Source organism: Podarcis tiliguerta, assembly GCF_965153285.1.
Source record: "Podarcis tiliguerta genome assembly, chromosome: 17".
Lineage (NCBI taxonomy): Eukaryota > Metazoa > Chordata > Lepidosauria > Squamata > Lacertidae > Podarcis > Podarcis tiliguerta.
In genome coordinates, this window is record NC_139550.1 from 6,601,536 (window position 1) to 6,617,830 (window position 16,295).

At 48.3% G+C, this 16,295-nt stretch overlaps 1 protein-coding gene across 1 annotated transcript in view; it reads left to right on the top strand.

Moving 5' to 3' along the window:
* The first annotated feature begins 693 nt into the window (after positions 1-693).
* The window catches only part of SHB (SH2 domain containing adaptor protein B), a 141,654-nt gene continuing 126,052 nt past the window's right edge, over positions 694-16,295 (top strand). Inside the window, exon 1 of the mRNA XM_083420228.1 lies at positions 694-1,989. Coding sequence (XP_083276354.1) covers positions 1,306-1,989 — 684 coding nt within the window. The 5' untranslated portion in view covers positions 694-1,305. The remainder of the gene's footprint in view (positions 1,990-16,295) is intronic.

Here is a 16,295-nt window from a genome sequence, read left to right on the forward strand (position 1 = left end):
CTTTTTAATGGAATATCACTTGAAGGAATTTTTCTTCCATTGTTTTAGTTTTTTAAATAAATAGCAAGGCTACTCTGTGGGTGGCGCTGTGGTCTAAACCACTGAGCTTGCCGTTCAGAAGGTTGGCGGTTCAAATCCCCATGAAGGGGTGAGCTCCTGTTTTTCGGTCCCATCTCCTGCCCACCTAGCAGTTCAAAAGCACGTCAAAGTGCAAGAAGATAAATAGGTACTGCTCCGGCAGGAAGGTAAACGGCATTTCCGTGCGCTGCTCTGGTTGGCCAGAAGCAGCTTTGTCATGCTGGCCACATGACCCGGAAGCTGTACGCCGTCTCCCTCGGCCAATAAAGCGAGATGAGCGCCGCAACCCCAGAGTTGTCCGAGACTGGACCTAATGGTCAGGGGTACCTTTACCTTTACTCTGTGGATCTGGGCAGAGGTTTTGGTGGTCACAGATGCTAGCCAATCAGTGTTGCATACAGCCAACTTGGCAGAGTCAGTACTTTCAAGTTCAATCCAGGGAAAGAAATTGTTCATCTGAATATAGCACAGAAGCACAACTGCCAAAAGAGCAGGTTTACATTCCACCTCAGAGAGAGAGAGAGAGAGAGAGAGAGAGAGAGAGAGATCCCGGAGACCTGCAGTGGCAGCGGGTGGCCAACAGCCTTTCGGCAGGGAGGTGGTGGAAATCCCTTTCCAACAGCAACGAAGCAAACCCACTGGCTGGCGAAAAAGCGCACCCAGCCAGGCAGCTCATTGGTCCGGCCTCTTCCCCTCGCCGCCGCCGCCGCCGCCACGAGGAAGGGGGGTGGCTCTCGGTGCAAGAGGCGCCTCCCCGCCGCCGGTGCGCGCTGAGCGCAGGCCAAGCTGCAGCAAGCGAGCGCCGTGCGCGCGCGAGGGAGAGAGACAGAGAGCGCCAGGCGACGGCGGCGAAGGCGCAGAGAGAGTCTCGGGCAGCCCCGGCGCGGAGGGCAGGGCGGCCGGTCGGCCAAGGCGGAGCCGCGCCTGCGTGCGTCAGGCCCCAGCTGTGGCAACTCGGCAAAGTTCCGCCGAGGCTGGGCGAGCGGCGCCCGGGAGGCGAGCCGAGAGCGAGCCGGAGCTCGGGCAGGAGGACGCACGGCGCTTTCCCCGGCGCGCACGGGGAGCGCGCCGAGGAAAAGTTTGTGGCGCGGGCGGCGGAGCGGTGGCGCCGGCTTCCCATGGAGGGAGCGCAGCCCGAGCCGGAGAGAGGCAGCGGCGGCGGCGGTTGCGCGCAGCCCTGAGCGGCGACCGGTTCCCGAGGTGTCTCCATGGTGTCCCCTCGTCGCCATGGCCAAATGGCTGAATAAGTACTTCAGCCTGGGCAACAACAAGACCAAGAGCCCCCCGCAGCCGCCCAGGCCGGACTACCGGGACAAGCGCAACGGCACGGCGGGCGCGGGAGGCGCAGGGCACCACCATCACCACCACCACAGCCACCACCACACCTCGCCGTGCTTCCCGCGCCACGACACCAGCGACCTGCTGCGCGCCTACCGCGCGCAAAAGGACCGCGACTTCGAGGATCCCTACAGCGGGCCCGGCTCGTCGCTGCGCAAGCTGAGAGCGCTCTGCCGCGCCGAGTACTGCGCGCCCGAGGAGCTGCTGGTGGAGCCGCCCGCCGCCGGCCCCAAGCCCTTCTCGTCGGCGTCGTGCTGCGGCGGAGAGGGCGGCGGCGGCGGCACCGGCAGCAGCAGCAACCCGGCCGTGGCGTCCGCTTCGCCGCAGCTCTTCCGCAGCCACAGCGAGCGGCGAGCCGCCACGCCGCCCGACGCCGCCGCCGCCGTCAAGTACATCTCGCCCAAGCACCGGCTGATCAAGATCGAAAGCGGCGAGGGCGGCAAGGGCAGCGGCGGCGGCGGGTCCCCCGTCACCTGGAGCCCGTCGGGAAGCGGACGCAAGAAGCTCAACAAGTGCCCCGAGCAAGCGGAGGGCGGCGGCGGCAGTGGCGGCTCGGGCACCAAGAAGGAGAAAGTAAGTGAGCTTGTCAGCCTGGTGGAAACCCGTCTGCCTGGTTCGCGAGGGTAGTGGCGCTTGAGGTCTCCGCACCTGGCGCTGATTCACACGTGCATTCCTTCCCCCATCGCGGCGCGCTTGTTGATTGGCAGGGGAATGTGGGAACGGGCTTCATGGGGAGTGAGGTGACCCGGAAGCTTCCGTCCATAGGAACCAACAACAACTAGGGGCCGAGGTGCCTTCGCCGCCACCCCAATAAAATATTTGAATCCCCTTCCCCCCAAGTTGATGGGCATTGCCATGCAAATAGTGTGTGTGCTCGTCATGTGATCGATTATGCAGGGCACCTGCCCCCCCCCCGCATATTTCATTCAAGTTGGCACCCCTGCTTCCATCTGGGGGCGTGTGATTTGTTTAGTGATGGCTCATTCGCACGTGCATAGTCACAGGTCGACTTGCATACGTGACCCTGCTCTTCTTGAATGGCAGCTGAATGGGAGACCTCCTGTTGAAAAGCAGAGCGTTGGAGGCGATCCGTGGTGATAACTCTGTTGGGTGCCCATTTGTATGTGTAAATCCGCCCTCCTTGTTGTGGCTTTCATCAGATGATTGGCATGCTTGTGTGAACCAGCGCTGTGCATCCTCTCGCTGTTGCGCTCTTATCTAGTGTCAGTGGCATGGAGGCACACTCTGGAACATAAAAGTGATACCGACCAGACAGGGATGAACAGAGAGGATTAACGTGGTAGGGAATGTATTCAGAGACACTCTGCTTATGACAGACCAGTTACAACACCAATAACCTATTGTGGCTTTTGAACATAGAAAGACCCCAACTTGCTCAAAGAAGGGGCTCTGCTTGGTGAGGTTTCCTTGAAGCTCTTTGTGTAGAGCAGACGGGGAAATAATCTGTCTCTGTATTTTATCAGTCTAGTAACCCTCTTTCCTTGAGGAACTGACATGGTTTGTCCCAAGTGATCCTCACAATTGCTCTTGGGTAGCTTAGGCAGAGATGTGGTGACTTTTTCCCAGGCCTATCCTGCAAGCTCGTGGCCCAGTCAGGATTTATAGCCATAGCCTTCCCTGCCCAGGACTAGCATACTATCCTCTATCTCACATGCTAAACTCCTCTATTTGCACGCGTCAGTTCTGTGCATTAGGCCCGCGACTGTTGTTGCCTTTGTGCTGGAATAGAGACTTCTGTATTTAAGGATCTGTTTTTAAATATATGCACAGTGGTACCTTGGGTTAAGTACTTAATTCATTCCGGAGGTCTGTTCTTAACCTGAAACTGTTCTTAACCTGAAGCACCACTTTAGCTAATGGGGCCTCCCGATGCTGCCGTGCCGCCGGAGCACAATTTCTGTCCTCATCCTGAAGCAAAGTCCTTAACCCGAGGTACTATTTCTGGGTTAGCGGAGTCTGTAACCTGAAGCGTCTGTAACCTGGAGCGTTTGTAACCCGAGGTACCACTGTATATATATTTTCAACAAATACAATTCAAACAATCATAATTGTTGAGGAACAGCTGCTCAGTTAGCAGTGGCAATTTCTGAGCATTAGTGACTAGTTCCCTTTATTGTTCTTCGCTTTCTTTTTCTCAAAGGTGGAGCATTCAAAGCAGAGATGTCAGTTTCCTCACAAGCGCACTTTCTTAAAGTAGATGCCAGTTATTAAGTCTGTCCCACCCTCCCAGACACTTCCAGCACCAGCACCTATTACACAGCTGTCAAATCTAGAAACTCTATTGTGTAGTGTGTGCATACATGTGTGGCTTGTTTATTGACCCAGCCTTCCCCTGGCTTAGGCACTGCCTGCATCCATAAGCAAGAGAGAGCACTTCAACTATTTTGTTTTTCTTCTCTCTCTTTTCCGGGGGACCCATGTTAACAGCAGAGCTTCTAAGTGGCATTTCTTTTCACGAAGGTGCTGCATCTCAGCTTGGGAACCAGACCTAGACATTTCAGGCTTAGCAGGTCTTTGAGCGACTGTTCTAGTTTTGTGATGGGTAAATTACAGTTGTTGCCAGTTTTGTCTTCCTTCGCACTGTGATTGGATAGGTCTGAATTCAGAACTTTCCGACCACACAGAGCGCGAGATGCTAGGGTTACTCTGGTCAGCTCTTAAGACGATCTTAGGGGGACAGGAAGGGTGAGGGAGAATGGTTATATGGCTAGTGATTCCTTGGCCTTTTCTGTCTAGGAGGACAAATTGCCCTGTGACTCAGCCGCTTTTTATATCTGGCCAACTGAAAGCCAGCGTGACTCCCTGCAATTGTGTCAAGGGCATGCAACAGATAGTGATTGTATTTTCAGATCTGTAAAAGAGAAAAGACATTTTAATCCCTCAGATAAAGCACTAAGGAAATAGGGCTTGTTTGTACGGCAATAACCTGAGTCATATGCAAAGTATTTCTAACTGCTTGAGTCAGTCAGTACTGACGCTCTCTGTTCAGGGAGGATTTTTTTTTTTAAAGGTGTGAGCATCCAGGCATTTTAAGGGTAGGTCTGCTGTCGCATGGCTGTGTATAATTTTTGTGCCAGCAAACGTAAGAGAGAAATGATTTAATTGGTTTGGGTATTATGGTAAACTGGCACATGTAATCTCTTGCAGTTTAAGGAAAACCTTAGAATCAGGGGCGTATTTGAAGAGGACTGTTCACAGTCCCAGCCCTGCCCTTTTGAGGTTCAAATCTGAAGTTTTTGAAACATGCTTATATCTCGGGAGAGGGAGTTTTGTGGCCTGTTGGCCTTGATGATTCAGATGACTTCGAAAGGTGATAATCATACAGATAACTCTGGAACCATCTGAAGTAACGGGCGATTTCATCAATGCTTGATCAAGATCCAAGGAGCAGCTTTAGGCAAGGGTCTCTTAATTCCTTTTTGACATTTATTTCTTTGAGAAACGTATGTTGTGCCTTCAGGGAAACCCTTTCCACATTGACTTATCTGCTGAGGAACTGTTGCACATCTGCTGTGTTGCAAAGGATTCTGGGGAGTCCTGTGACCCACTCCAGTTCATGCACAGGGCTGCATGAAGAAGACAACACTCTTACAACCCTTCTTCAAGGACTGTCTAAAATAATGTAAAAATTCAGTTAGCATCAATAACTCATATCTGAAAAACACAGATACTGTGGTACTTCGGGTTACATATGCTTCAGGTTACATACGCTTCAGGTTACATACTCCACTAACCCAGAAATAGTGCTTCAGGTTAAGAACTTTGCTTCAGGATGAAAACAGAAATCGTGCTCCGGCGGCACGGCAGCATCGGGAGGCCCCATTAGCTAAAGTGGTGCTTCAGGTTAAGAACAGTTTCAGGTTAAGAACGGACCTCCGGAACGAATTAAGTACTTAACCCGAGGTACCACTGTATGTTGCACTTTAGTTTTTGATGTTCATTTCTTATGGTGCATGTGACTTTTTAAAGTTAGGATTTTGGACTTGTTAAGCGGGTTGCATTTAATTTCCTTTTCAGAGTCATGAGCCTCTAAATGCATTGGGCTAAACAGAACATTTCCAGTGCACCTCTGAGGTCCTTAGAACATAAGAAGAGCACCCTGTTCTCTCAGTGGCCACCCAGAGACTAGTGGGAAAGTAGGAGCTAAACAAAAGAGCAAACTCCCCTCCTGCAATTTCCAGCAAGTGTTATTCAGAAGCAGTGCAGCCTCTGATCATAGAGGCAGAGAATAGCCATCATGGCTAGTAGCCATTGACAGCCTCCATGAATTTGTTTAATATTTTCAAAAAGCCATCCAAGTTGTTAACCACCACTGCCTCCCGTGGCAGTGAGTTCCATAGGTTAACTGTGTGCTGCATGAAGAAGTCCTTTCTTTCATTTGCCCCGAATCTTCCAACGTTCAGTTTTATTGGATGCTCACAATCACCAGCGTTATGAGAGAAGGACAAGAACCTTTCTCTGCCTGCTTTCTGCAGGCCATACATAGAATTATGAACTTTTATCGAGTCATTTCTTCCTCACCTTTAACTCTAAAGGAAAATGTCCCATAAACTTCAACCTTTCCTCTTGGGGAGTCGCTCCATCCCCTTTTCTGAACCTTTTTCAACTCTACAATATCCTTTTGAAGGGGAGGTGACCAGAACTGCCGCACCATAAAAAGGTAAAGGGACCCCTGACCATTAGGTCCAGTCGCGGGCGACTCTGGGGTTGCGGCACTCATCTCGCTTTATTGGCCGAGGGAGCCGGCGTACAGCTTCCAGGTCATGTGGCCAGCATGACTAAGCCGCTTCTGGCGAACCAGAGCAGCACACGGAAATGCCGTTTACCTTCCCACCGGAGCGGTACCTATTTATCTACTTGCACTTTTATGTGCTTTCAAACTGCTAGCTTGGCAGGAGCAGGGACTGAGCAACGGGAGCTCACCCCGTTGCGGGGATTCGAACTGCCGACCTTCTGATCGGCAAGTCCTAGGATCTGTGGTTTAACCCACAGCGCCACCCACGTCCCTCGCACCATAGATTTGTATAATGGTGTTGCAGTGTCAACAGTTTTCAGTTCCTTTCTTAAACGCTCTTTGTCCCTTCGTAGGCATCCTCTGTGCTTTCGGCCTCTGGGTTTGCTGGACCTTTGACCACCATCCTCTGTGAATGGAGAATGTGCCCTGTATTGCTTGCCCAATAATCCTCCTGCAACTGCACATGGCACCTGATACTCAGGGCTGCGACTGACAACATTTCTAGAATTGCCTGCAAGGTTTCCCTTGAGATCCTTCCATAGGAGATTGAATCCAGGTCTTTCTGCATACAAAGCAGGCGTAGGCAAACTCAGCAACTCCCATCATCCCTGACCACTGGTCCTGTTAGCTAGGGATGATGGGAGTTGTAGTCCCAAAACATCTGGAGGGTAGAGTTTGCCTATGCCTGATACAAGGCATCTGCTCAAGCACTGAGCTTATGTGGCTCAAACCCTGCTGCCTCCTCTCCAATCATTTTACATTGCTCTGTTTTTTGGGGTGGGACAAACATGTGCACACATGTTTTCAGAGGGCTCAAGTGGATGTAAATATTTGGACTGTGCGCACACGATCGCTTAATTGTATCCAGCAGTCGTGGAGTTTGGGAGTCAGACCAGATAAAAAAGCAAGGGAGAAGCAGATGGCGATAAGTTTGATAGAAATATGCGTAAACAGAGGAAGAAACTCGGTTGCAGAGGTAAGGCAGAGATCAAAGTTGAAAGGACTGTTATCGGTTGCAACATATTTATGTTGCTGAGCTCTTGCAGAGGGAAGGTATCATATCAAAGCAAGCAAACGCTAGAGGCATAAGCAGAAAGCATCTGCTTTGTTCCGAAGTATTTCTACATGTTTACCCAATGTTGCAATCGCCTATAGGTCTAGGACAGCAATGTCCAAACTGGCCTGGAGGTGAAGATGCAGTCCCTTTCTGGAGCTGTGAACGCGGCACTGCTGATGTGGAAAGAGAGACAAGTACTTTTATAACTGGTGATTTTTGTCCAGGGCAGGAACAGAGAACCTATCACCAGTGGTGTAGCGTGGGTTGTCAGCACCCGGGGCAAGGCAAGTAATTTGCGCCCCCTAGAGTGAGTGAGCCAGGTAGGGGCAGAGAGCTACGAGTGCGAGCGCGCCCCCCCAGATGTTGCGCCCGGTGCGGCCGGCCCCCCTGCACCCCCACGCTACGCCACTGCCTATCACCTTCCAGATGTTATTGGATTCCAGCTGCCACCATCCTTGGCCATTGGGCATCTTGGCTGGGACTCCAAAAACATCTGGAGTGCTGGTGGCTCCCCATTTCTGGTCGAGGGAAATGGATCTAATCTATAACACAGTGTTTTGTGCATTCTGGAAGGCATGGTCTACTACAGAAGCCTTTCCAGAGTTCCTTGGTGAAAATATTAGCATGCATTTTATTTATTAAAGTTTCCCAATTTATATCCTGCCCCAGCAGCTGCAGTGTTTCAGATGTGCAAAATCTGGTCCTTTCTGCTCTTTTTGTCCTCTGACATCAGGTATCTAGGAAACTCCGTAGAGTATCTTGGATAAGCTTTCTTTTAGAAATTGCAGCTGGAAAGCCAGTGTCGCCCTGAACATGGAAGCTCCTGCTTTCAGTGGTATCCACATTTAGATGCATATTTGAATGTGCATTTCCTAGCTAGCTTGCACAAGAGTTACACATCCTGCTGCTAATTATTTGTTTCCTAGCCTGAAATTAATGGAAGGGAATCAGACTGGAATTTGAATATCAGATCATCATCCTGCAATGGTGGAACTCCAACTCCAACACTGGAAATAACAATTGCTGGGTTGCCACATTATCTTAATTTCAGAGCCCACTATGGAAGAGGTTCTGCTTGAAGTTAATGCCAGTGCTGTTTGAGCTGCTAAAGAATTTCGAAGCCAGTCCTCAGTGGAAGGTTGTAGTCAATGGAGGGGCAAGCCTTTGCTGAGAGACACTGAGCTCAGATCATTGATAGGGCTGCGGCTGGCTAGGACCGCTGAGAGTTGTACAGTGGCACCTCTAGTTACACACTTAATTTGTTCCAGAGGTCCGTTCTCAACCTGAAACTGTTCTTAACTAGAGGTGTGCTTTCGCTAATGGGGTCTCTAGCTGCTGCTGCACTGCCAGCACACTATTTCCGTTCTCATGCCGAGGCAAAGTTCTCAATTCGAGGTAACTCTTCCAGGTTAGTGGAGTTTGTAACCTGAAGTGTTTGTAACCTGAGGCCTTTGTAACTCGAGGTACTGCTGTACAGAGTTATTATAGTGGTACCTCTGGTTAAGAACTTAATTCGTTCTGGAGGTCCGTTCTTAAGCTGAGGTACCACTAATGGGGCCTCCTGCTGCTGCTGCCGTGCAATTTCTGTTCTCATCCTGAAGTAAAGTTCTTAACCTGAGGTACTACTTCCAGGTTAGCGGAGTCTGTAACCTGAAGTGTTTGTAACACGAAGCGTTTGTAACCCGAGGTACCACTGTAGTCTGAAACTTCACATTGGGGGAGGCTGATTTGAAAACTGAAAACCAGAATTCTGAAGTGTGTGCCTGGAAGCTAGCTAGCTAGCACTACTGGAGCAAACTGGGAAAACTGCTGGAGCCACAGGCTGGTAGCCATTAACATTCTTCTGACGTGCTGCCATGCGGAAGTGTTGGGTGTGTTCACGGATGCTCTTTCGGTTTGTATGGGGCAATAGTGGGGTGGCTGCCACCCCACACAAGCCGAGTGTTCATGCTAGAGCTTGCCCCAGGATCCTCTTGCCATACGCAGGGGACTCTGTGGCTTGGCTGATGCCGAGAGGTTTCACAACAGACAAAGGGGTGTGGGAAGGTTCCTGCAGTTTAAAAAGCTTCCGATCTTCTGTACGTAGTTCTAATCCCTTTTGGGTGGCCTCACATTATAGCAGTGACTTTTTATTCACTAACACTGATGAGCATCTGTGCATGCGCAAGCGGCGAAACCCGGAAGTAACTAACTCCGTTACTTCTGGGTTGCCGCGGAGCACAACTTGAAGGCGCTCAACCCAAAGCACATTCAACCCGAGGTATGACTGTATATATATTCTGCCCCAGTGCGAGCTTGGGGCACAGATTCAGTGGGGAAGACCCTCCTGTGCAAGCCCCATTGAAATGAATGGGGCACACATGACAACTCTCTTGCACTCATCTCTCATTCTTTTCAATGGGGCTTGGCGCTAGTTGAGGTTCCCTGTGGATATCACACATGGCAAATGGTATAAACCCACATGTCTTGGGGAGCAGAACTTGAAAGTATTGGGTGGTGGCACATTTTTAAGGCGATAAATTACGTCCTGTCTGCATGTAATTCCAAAATAAATCACCTTGTCAGGGTGAAGGAAGATTAAAGCTCTGATAAAATATTTATTGCCGTGTCAGTCGTCTACCTTTTGAGTCACTGACTGGAAACACTTAATTCTTTCAGGGAAGTGAGTGATTACATTGGAAATATTCATTCATATTGCAGTGTGTGTGTGTGTGTGTGTGTGTGTGTGTGTGTGTGTTTTAAAAAAAAACAGACTTAAATTTTACTTTAAAGTGCAGTGCCATTGGCAGGTTAGTGAAATTCTAGAGCATCTGGGTATGTAGCACAGCTTCAGAAAAGAAGTGAGTGAATGTCAAACAAAGCTGAAGTCCTGTGAGAGGCAGTGTGGTCTAGTGGTTAGAGTGTCACTATGAATGAAAAGACCCAGGTTAAATCCCCCTCAAGACACACGCTGGCTATTTAGCCGTGATAATAAATGTTCACTCAGGACACAAGATGGTATAAAGGCTATAGAGTAACATTTCTTGAAAATAAATCTGCTATTGCGCTATTAAGGTATGAATGAGGCATTTGTTAGCATTTTATTTTTGTCTGAGACCAAGGACATTTTTTTTAAAAAAAGAGAAAAGTTGAATTCTTCTCTGAACCATTGAGCAAAGTTTCTCTGAACTCTGAAGACACAGATCCAACAATGGAACTTTCCTTATTTTCCTGTTCGGGGACTTTTGATGATATTTCTGCTAACTTTTGTAGGAGTGGACTTCCTCAGCGTTAGCTATTACAAAGGAGAACTACAAAGCAAAGTTTTATCTGCTTCCGCCCCAGTTGTGGCAGTGAGATCTCTCTGGCTTTTCTAGTGCCCAGAAAGTGCCGAGTGGGGGGGGGGGAGTGGGGCAGCCTGGCAGGCAATGCCAAAATGCAAGTGGTCATGAAAGTAAAAGGTAAGGTAAAGGACCCCTGGACGGTTAAGTCCAGTCAAAGTCGACTATGGGGTTGTGGCGCTCATCTCGCTTTCAGGCCGAGGGAGCCGGCATTTGTCCACAGACAGCTTTCCAGGTCATGGGGCCAGCATGACTAACTGCTTCTGGCGCAACCGAACACCGTGACGAGTGCCAGAGTGCACAGAAACACCGTTTACCTTCCCGCCACAGCTGTACCTATTTATCTACTTGCACTGGTGCTTTCGAACTGCTAAGTTGGCAGGAGCTGGGACAGAGGAGCTCATCCCATTGTGAGGATTCGAACCGCCAACCTTTCAATCGGCAAGCCCAAAGGGCTCAGTGGTTTAGACCACAGTGCCACCTGTGTCCCCGGTATTACTGTGGAACCTTGAGTTGCGGACTTAATCCGTACCGGAGGCACAACCGCAACTCGAAGTGTTTGCATCCAGAAGTGCCATGTCTGCACACACGCACTGCACGATTCAGCGCTTTCGCGCATGCGCAAACTGCGATTTAGCGCTTCTGCGCATGCACGAGCAGCGAAACCCAGAAGTAACCATTCCAGTTACTTCCGGGTTGCCGCAGGACGCAACTTGAAGAGACATAACCTGAAGCGGACGCAACATGAGGTATGACTGTAAAAATACGTTCTAAGGAATGAGGTTGGGGTCACAGGTGTAAAAAGAAATATGGAATTTGGCTTATTTGTTTTATTTCTTTGGGGTTGTTCTTTTTTGTACACCACCTGGAGATGCCATGTGAAAGACAATCTAAAAATATTTAAATAAATAGATACATTTCCTTTATCAATAATTTCTCTAACAGGTCAGGAGTCCTGCATAAGCCAGGGAGATAAAACAAGGGATACCGCTGCAACACAGTACATGAAGTTTAGAGTAAAGGGGTGTTTATTATTTACCAGGACCTAGACCTTTTTCCAGGTCCCCATGTATTTTTTTAATGCTTGATTATATCCCATGAATCTTGTGAGATTTAGAGCGTATTACATTTTTAAGAGAGTCCCATGGACTGCAAGAAGATCAAGCCTATCCATTCTGAAGGAAATCAGCCCTGAGTGCTCACTGGAAGGACAGATCCTGAAGCTGAGACTCCAATACTTTGGCCACCACATGAGAAGAGAAGACTCCCTGGAAAAGACCCTGATGTTGGGAAAGATGGCAGGCCCAAGGAGAAGGGGACGACAGAGGACGAGATGGTTGGATAGTGTTCTCGAAGCTACCAGCATGAGTTTGACCAAACTGCAGGAGGCAGTAGAAGATGGGAGTGCCTGGCGTGCTCTGGTCCAGGGGGTCACGAAGAGTCGGACACAACTAAATGACTAAACAACAACAACAACATCATTTTTAATGTCACCCTTCCTCCAAGGAACTTTAAATGGATCTCCCTCACCCCAAACACACACATTTTATCTTCACCACAATATTATGAGGCTGCATCCGCACAATACATTTAAAGCACACACACCCTAGCTAAGAATCCTGTGAAGTATGGTTTGCACGGGATAGTGGGAATTGTAGCTGTGGGAGCAGTAAATTGCAGTTCCCGGGATTCTTTTGTGGGAAAGAATGTGCTTTAAATGTACTTTCAATGTATGGTGTGTATGCAGAGTTAATAACTGGCCATGGGCATTCAGTGAGCTGAGATCTGAACACAGGTCTTCCCAGTTCAACACTACCCATTGCTCCATACTGCCCGAACGCTTTTTGTATGATCCGATTAGGGTCTGTCTTCAGGGATTTAGATCACTGTGCCATCTATAATATTTGAAAGTTCTTTTATTAGGTACTGATTTATTCCCCATTACTTGAAAGGCAAATCCTTCAATTGCTGAGACAGGCAAAAGACCGTTCCTTTAGGAATATGTGACTTGATTTAGCAGTGAAAAAATTCATACTCATCCTTCACTGACAAGGAAACTGTGCTTGTGGCAGGTTTATAAGGTGGCCTTGAATAACCTGTCTGTTTTTTAAAACAGCTAAAGAATCCAAACTTGTTGGGAAATGAAGCTGTACAAGAAAAACAGGTATTGGGTGAATAACCAGGCCCAAACATCTAAGACATCCCAGCAAGGCATTCCAGATGTTCACAGTTGCACGATCTCTGCACAGGTCTCCCAAGTGGAATTTGAGCACAGTTGCAGAACTGTAATCTCTTAGATTATCTTTTCGACCAAAAATGTTAGGAACTCATTGTGGCTGGCTCATTCAACAGTTCCTTGCACTTTGCAGAACTGTGTTGCAATGGAGACCGAGATCTCCTTGATTGTCTGGGGCCTGGTTTCAGAAGTAATGCAAAACCACGATTTCCTCCTGCTAGAACAGGCTGTGGCAAATCCTTTTCTTCATCTGCAAACAGAGGAAGTTCAGAGTTTCCCATTTACTGTTCCCCATCATGTTTGAATGTGGGAAACTCTGGTTTGTTCAAACCAAGACCAAACATGATTTCAGGCCCTCTCCCCCCCCCCCCTTTAAAATGAATGAAAAACTGCAGTTTGTTCTAAATTAGAAATGAGAGATTTAAAGTTCCTTTGCATGTACAAGAGAATAGGGAGACAGTGGAGGAAGCCAATCAAATCTCTTGCTCATTGTTAGCATAACAGGAAACCTTGGTTCTCAAGGAGCACTTTTCATGTGTCGCACAATCTGGAGGCTTGAACTCGGAACTGCATGGCTTGTGGCGAAGATCTAGCACAATGAGCTGTTCAGGAGTCTTTTATTTGCATTCAAGGCCTCTGTTTGCCCACGGAAGACTCTGGGTGTGCAACATTGGATTCTAAGTTTTACACAGAGAAGACCCACAGAAATGAATGAGCTTGACTAAGATAGTTCCGTTAATTTCCGAGGGTCTGCTGTGAATAAAACTTAGTTGAATACCACCCCAAAGAAAAAGGTATTCTGTCCCCGGCACTGCCCTGAATTGCATATTGAGATGCATGTCAACAAGGACATTTCAGATCTCCTGGGTTGATTTGACCAACCTGTGTTGACTTGAGCCAAACAGATTTGCATGTAGTTTGGAATCCATCAAGTCACACATCTTTGATTGCTTTCTGAAACACACTCCTAATAGAGTGGAACTTTGGTTTTCCAACATATTCCGCTCCAGAAGACCGTTCGACTTCCAAAACGTTCAGAAACCAAAGCCCGTATTTCTGGAAGCATTTACGTCTGGAAAACTCAGTATGGAAGCCATGCGGCATGTTTGGCTTCCGAAAAGCGTTCAAAAACTGAAGCAGTTACTTCCGGGTTTTCTGCATTCAAAAGCCAAAACGTTCGACTTCTGAGACACTTGAAAACCGAGGTTCCATTGTATTTGACTGGGGAAAAATAAAGATGAGAAATCACTCTCAGTGAACACCATGAGATTTTCAAAAGATTACCCCTCCCCTTTCTCCTAAAAGCACATTTCATTGTGCTCTTTTGAAACCAAGGCTGTGATCTTGGGCTACTTGACTGTGGGAAGTCTGCAACATGTGGATTATACCCGCAATGAAGTCTGGATTCTGTGGAAAAGTGCTCCTGGTCTTTACTGCTATAAAAAGGCACAATAACCAGAGATCCATACAACTAGCTCTGCATCACCCGTGGTTTCTCGAACCGATTCCCTTCATGTCATGCAGCAAATTAAACTGAGAGGGACTTCCAGTGGCAGATTCTGATACTGTGTGTTGTTGTTCAAAGGAGGGGAGGGAAGTCGAGAATCCCATGAGGCCTGCCCCTAGCCCTTGGGCATGTTTAAAGTACCTCTTCAGATCCCGGCTGTGCTAAATTCTGCTTGAAAGCCTTGGCTGTGGATTAAATGTGCCTTTGAGCTTTCAGGCAGGTATGACTGACTCTTGTTTTTGCATCCAAGGAAGTAAGAACCCAAAGCCAGGAGACTGGAAACCAAATACAATTTTATTTAATATCAAAGCCCAAACAACAGATGGTCCCCTTAATTTTAAAAGGCTGTGTTTTTATCACTCACTTTGATAACCTTATCCAATGCCAGCTCTTGGTGTGTGCGTATGTTTTTTTTAAAAAAACAAAGATTCACTGAATAAGAATAACTTTTAATAATAATTTTATTATTTATACCTCGCCCATCTGGTTGGTTTCCTCAGCCACTCTGGGCGGCTTCCAACACATATAAAAACACAATAAAACGTCAAACATTAAAAACTTCCTATTACAGGGAAATGAAATGGTGTCCTCCTTTGTTCCTGCAATCTGTGGCTCTGGCTGTATGTACATTGGGCAGGCAAGTGAGTCACTCTTGTACTCTGTTAAGTAATTCCACTAATGTGTGAGGGATTGGCAAGTCATGTGGGAGATGCTCTTAAAATGGCACGCGGCAGCTGTCCTCCGACAGGGCCTTCGCATTTGGCTGCAAGAGCTTGAGTAATGTCGAGGGGTTTCTTCCAACCCTCCAGCCTCCCCCACTCCCAATCCCGTCCTTTAAGGTTTGTGGCGTGTGCATAGTTCCCTTGATCCATCTCTTGCTTGGGTTCCATATTGTTAGCAGCTGGCCTGATTTAATGCCACAGCCACTGGCCTCCTCTCAAAAGGAAGTGGTAATTTGGGATGGATGTCAAAACCCCCCTCAGATGGCATTTGCTTTCTCTCTGATGTCTGCAATTACTAAGGCATCATCTGTAACTTTAAGTGGTCCTGTATAAATAAATCAAAAAGGGGACCGTTGCTTGAGAGGCCGAGATCTCAACGTTATTTCTGAAAGGCGCAAATGCGCAGAACGGCGCAGATGTTGCCCTCCTTATGCTGTTCTTGCCTTGACGGAGGCTCAACTGTTCTTCTCCATTGTATACATTAGGCATTCCAAACTAAACTTGGGTTGGAAGAACTCAAACAAATGTTCTCTAGGTAGTTTGTGGCTCAAGCAGGAGGCCTAGGGCTGGGCCATATGCCTGCATGGTGGCGATAGATGTTATGAGGAATCACAGGGATCCCAATACAACACTGTTAGGGGGTAGGCTGATGGGTTGGTGGTGCAGTGGTTTTTGTAGATCAAAATTGGTGGTGGGGTGGGATGCTTCAACTTTCTCTCCCACTAATTCCCCAGCCATCTTTCATTCATGTTTTCTCCTGCTGAGGGGAATCAGAAGTATGCCTGGCTGGGGTCCTTGATAGAGGGACATTTGCAGAGGAGAATTAGCACTGGACGCGGGTGGCGCTGTGGGTTAAACCACAGAGCCTAGGACTTGCCGATCAGAAGTTCGGCGGTTCGAATCCCCGCGACGGGGTGAGCTCCCGTTGCTCGGTCCCTGCTCCTGCCAACCTAGCAGTTCGAAAGCACGTCAAAGTGCAAGTAGATAAATAGGTACCACTCCGGCGGGAAGGTAAATGGTGTTTACATGCGCTGCTCTGAAGCGGCTTAGTCATGCTGGCCACATGACCCGGAAGCTGTACGCTGGCTCCCTCGGCCAATAAAGCGAGATGAGCGCCGCAACCCCAGTCGGTCACGACTGGACCTTTACCTTTAAGCTCCCATGCGTATTGATCATCCCCTAGAAGTGCCTTTCACTTGCAAAGGAAATATCCAAACCCACCTTTATTGACCTTTTAAGTCCTTGAGTTTTAAGTCAAGAAAGCAAGCTTCTTTTCTGCCA